The 947-nt window shown below is 48.2% G+C and overlaps 1 protein-coding gene across 1 annotated transcript in view; it reads left to right on the forward strand.

The window, feature by feature from the left end:
• Positions 1-783: 783 nt before the first annotated feature.
• The window catches only part of LOC144692257 (G protein-coupled receptor kinase 5-like), a 137,082-nt gene continuing 136,918 nt past the window's right edge, over positions 784-947 (forward strand). Inside the window, exon 1 of the mRNA XM_078560859.1 lies at positions 784-899. Coding sequence (XP_078416985.1) covers positions 848-899 — 52 coding nt within the window. The 5' untranslated portion in view covers positions 784-847. The remainder of the gene's footprint in view (positions 900-947) is intronic.

Raw genomic sequence — 947 nt, forward strand, 5'->3', positions numbered from 1 at the left:
TATAAATGCAAGTTTTTTTTAATACTTTCATGGGATGTGGGCATCGTAGGCAAGGCCAGCATTTGTTCCCTAAACCTAATTGCCCTTGAACCGACTGGCCTGCGAGGCCATTTCGGAGGGCTGCTAAGAGTCAACCACATCGCTGTGTGTCTGGAGTCACATGTCGACCAGACCAGACCAGGTAAGGATGGCAGATTTCCATCGCTGAAAGGCATTAGTGAACCAGACGGGCTTTTAACAAACGACAATAGTTTCATGGTGACCATCGCTGAAACTAGCTGTCAGTTCCAGATACACTAACTTAATTCCAAGTCCCCACAGCAGCTGCCTGGGTGGGATTGTGAACCCACATTCCCTGCCCCCCCCCAGAACAGGAGCCTGGGCCTCCGCGTTACTAATGCAGCGACAATACCACTCCGCCAAAAGTCTGCTTTGGTTTGCCCCAAAGAGATTTGGAAGGTTGGTGTACACAGCTCACTAAAAGGCGAATTAAAAAAAAAAACAATAAACAAAAAACACCCCCCTTGGTAAAGGGAAAAAGGAATCAAAAAGGTGAATGGAATGTCTGCACTGAGTGGGCTAGGAGAGGAAAGGGCAGGTTCCAAGGGGCTGAATGGCCTTCTCAAGTTCCTATATGTTCATAAAAACACACACATTCAGATATATATTATATATATATACATTTATTATATATATATATGTGTATCAGCAGAGTATTGGTGAGTGAGGCAGTGAGGGGGCGGGGTTTAGCCAGTAGCAGCACCAATGAGAGGGTGAGGGGTGGGGAGCGGACACACTCCCTCTCACACACCGAGAGACTGGGTGTGAGGGGAGCGGGGCCGCACGGATGGAGCTGGAAAACATTGTAGCGAACACGGTGCTCCTGAAAGCCAGAGAAGGTAAAAAGCAGCCGGGTAACAAAGAGCGGCAACATTGTAACCGAGAAC

This window comes from Cetorhinus maximus, chromosome 2 (genome assembly GCF_964194155.1).
Source record: "Cetorhinus maximus chromosome 2, sCetMax3.hap1.1, whole genome shotgun sequence".
NCBI lineage: Eukaryota > Metazoa > Chordata > Chondrichthyes > Lamniformes > Cetorhinidae > Cetorhinus > Cetorhinus maximus.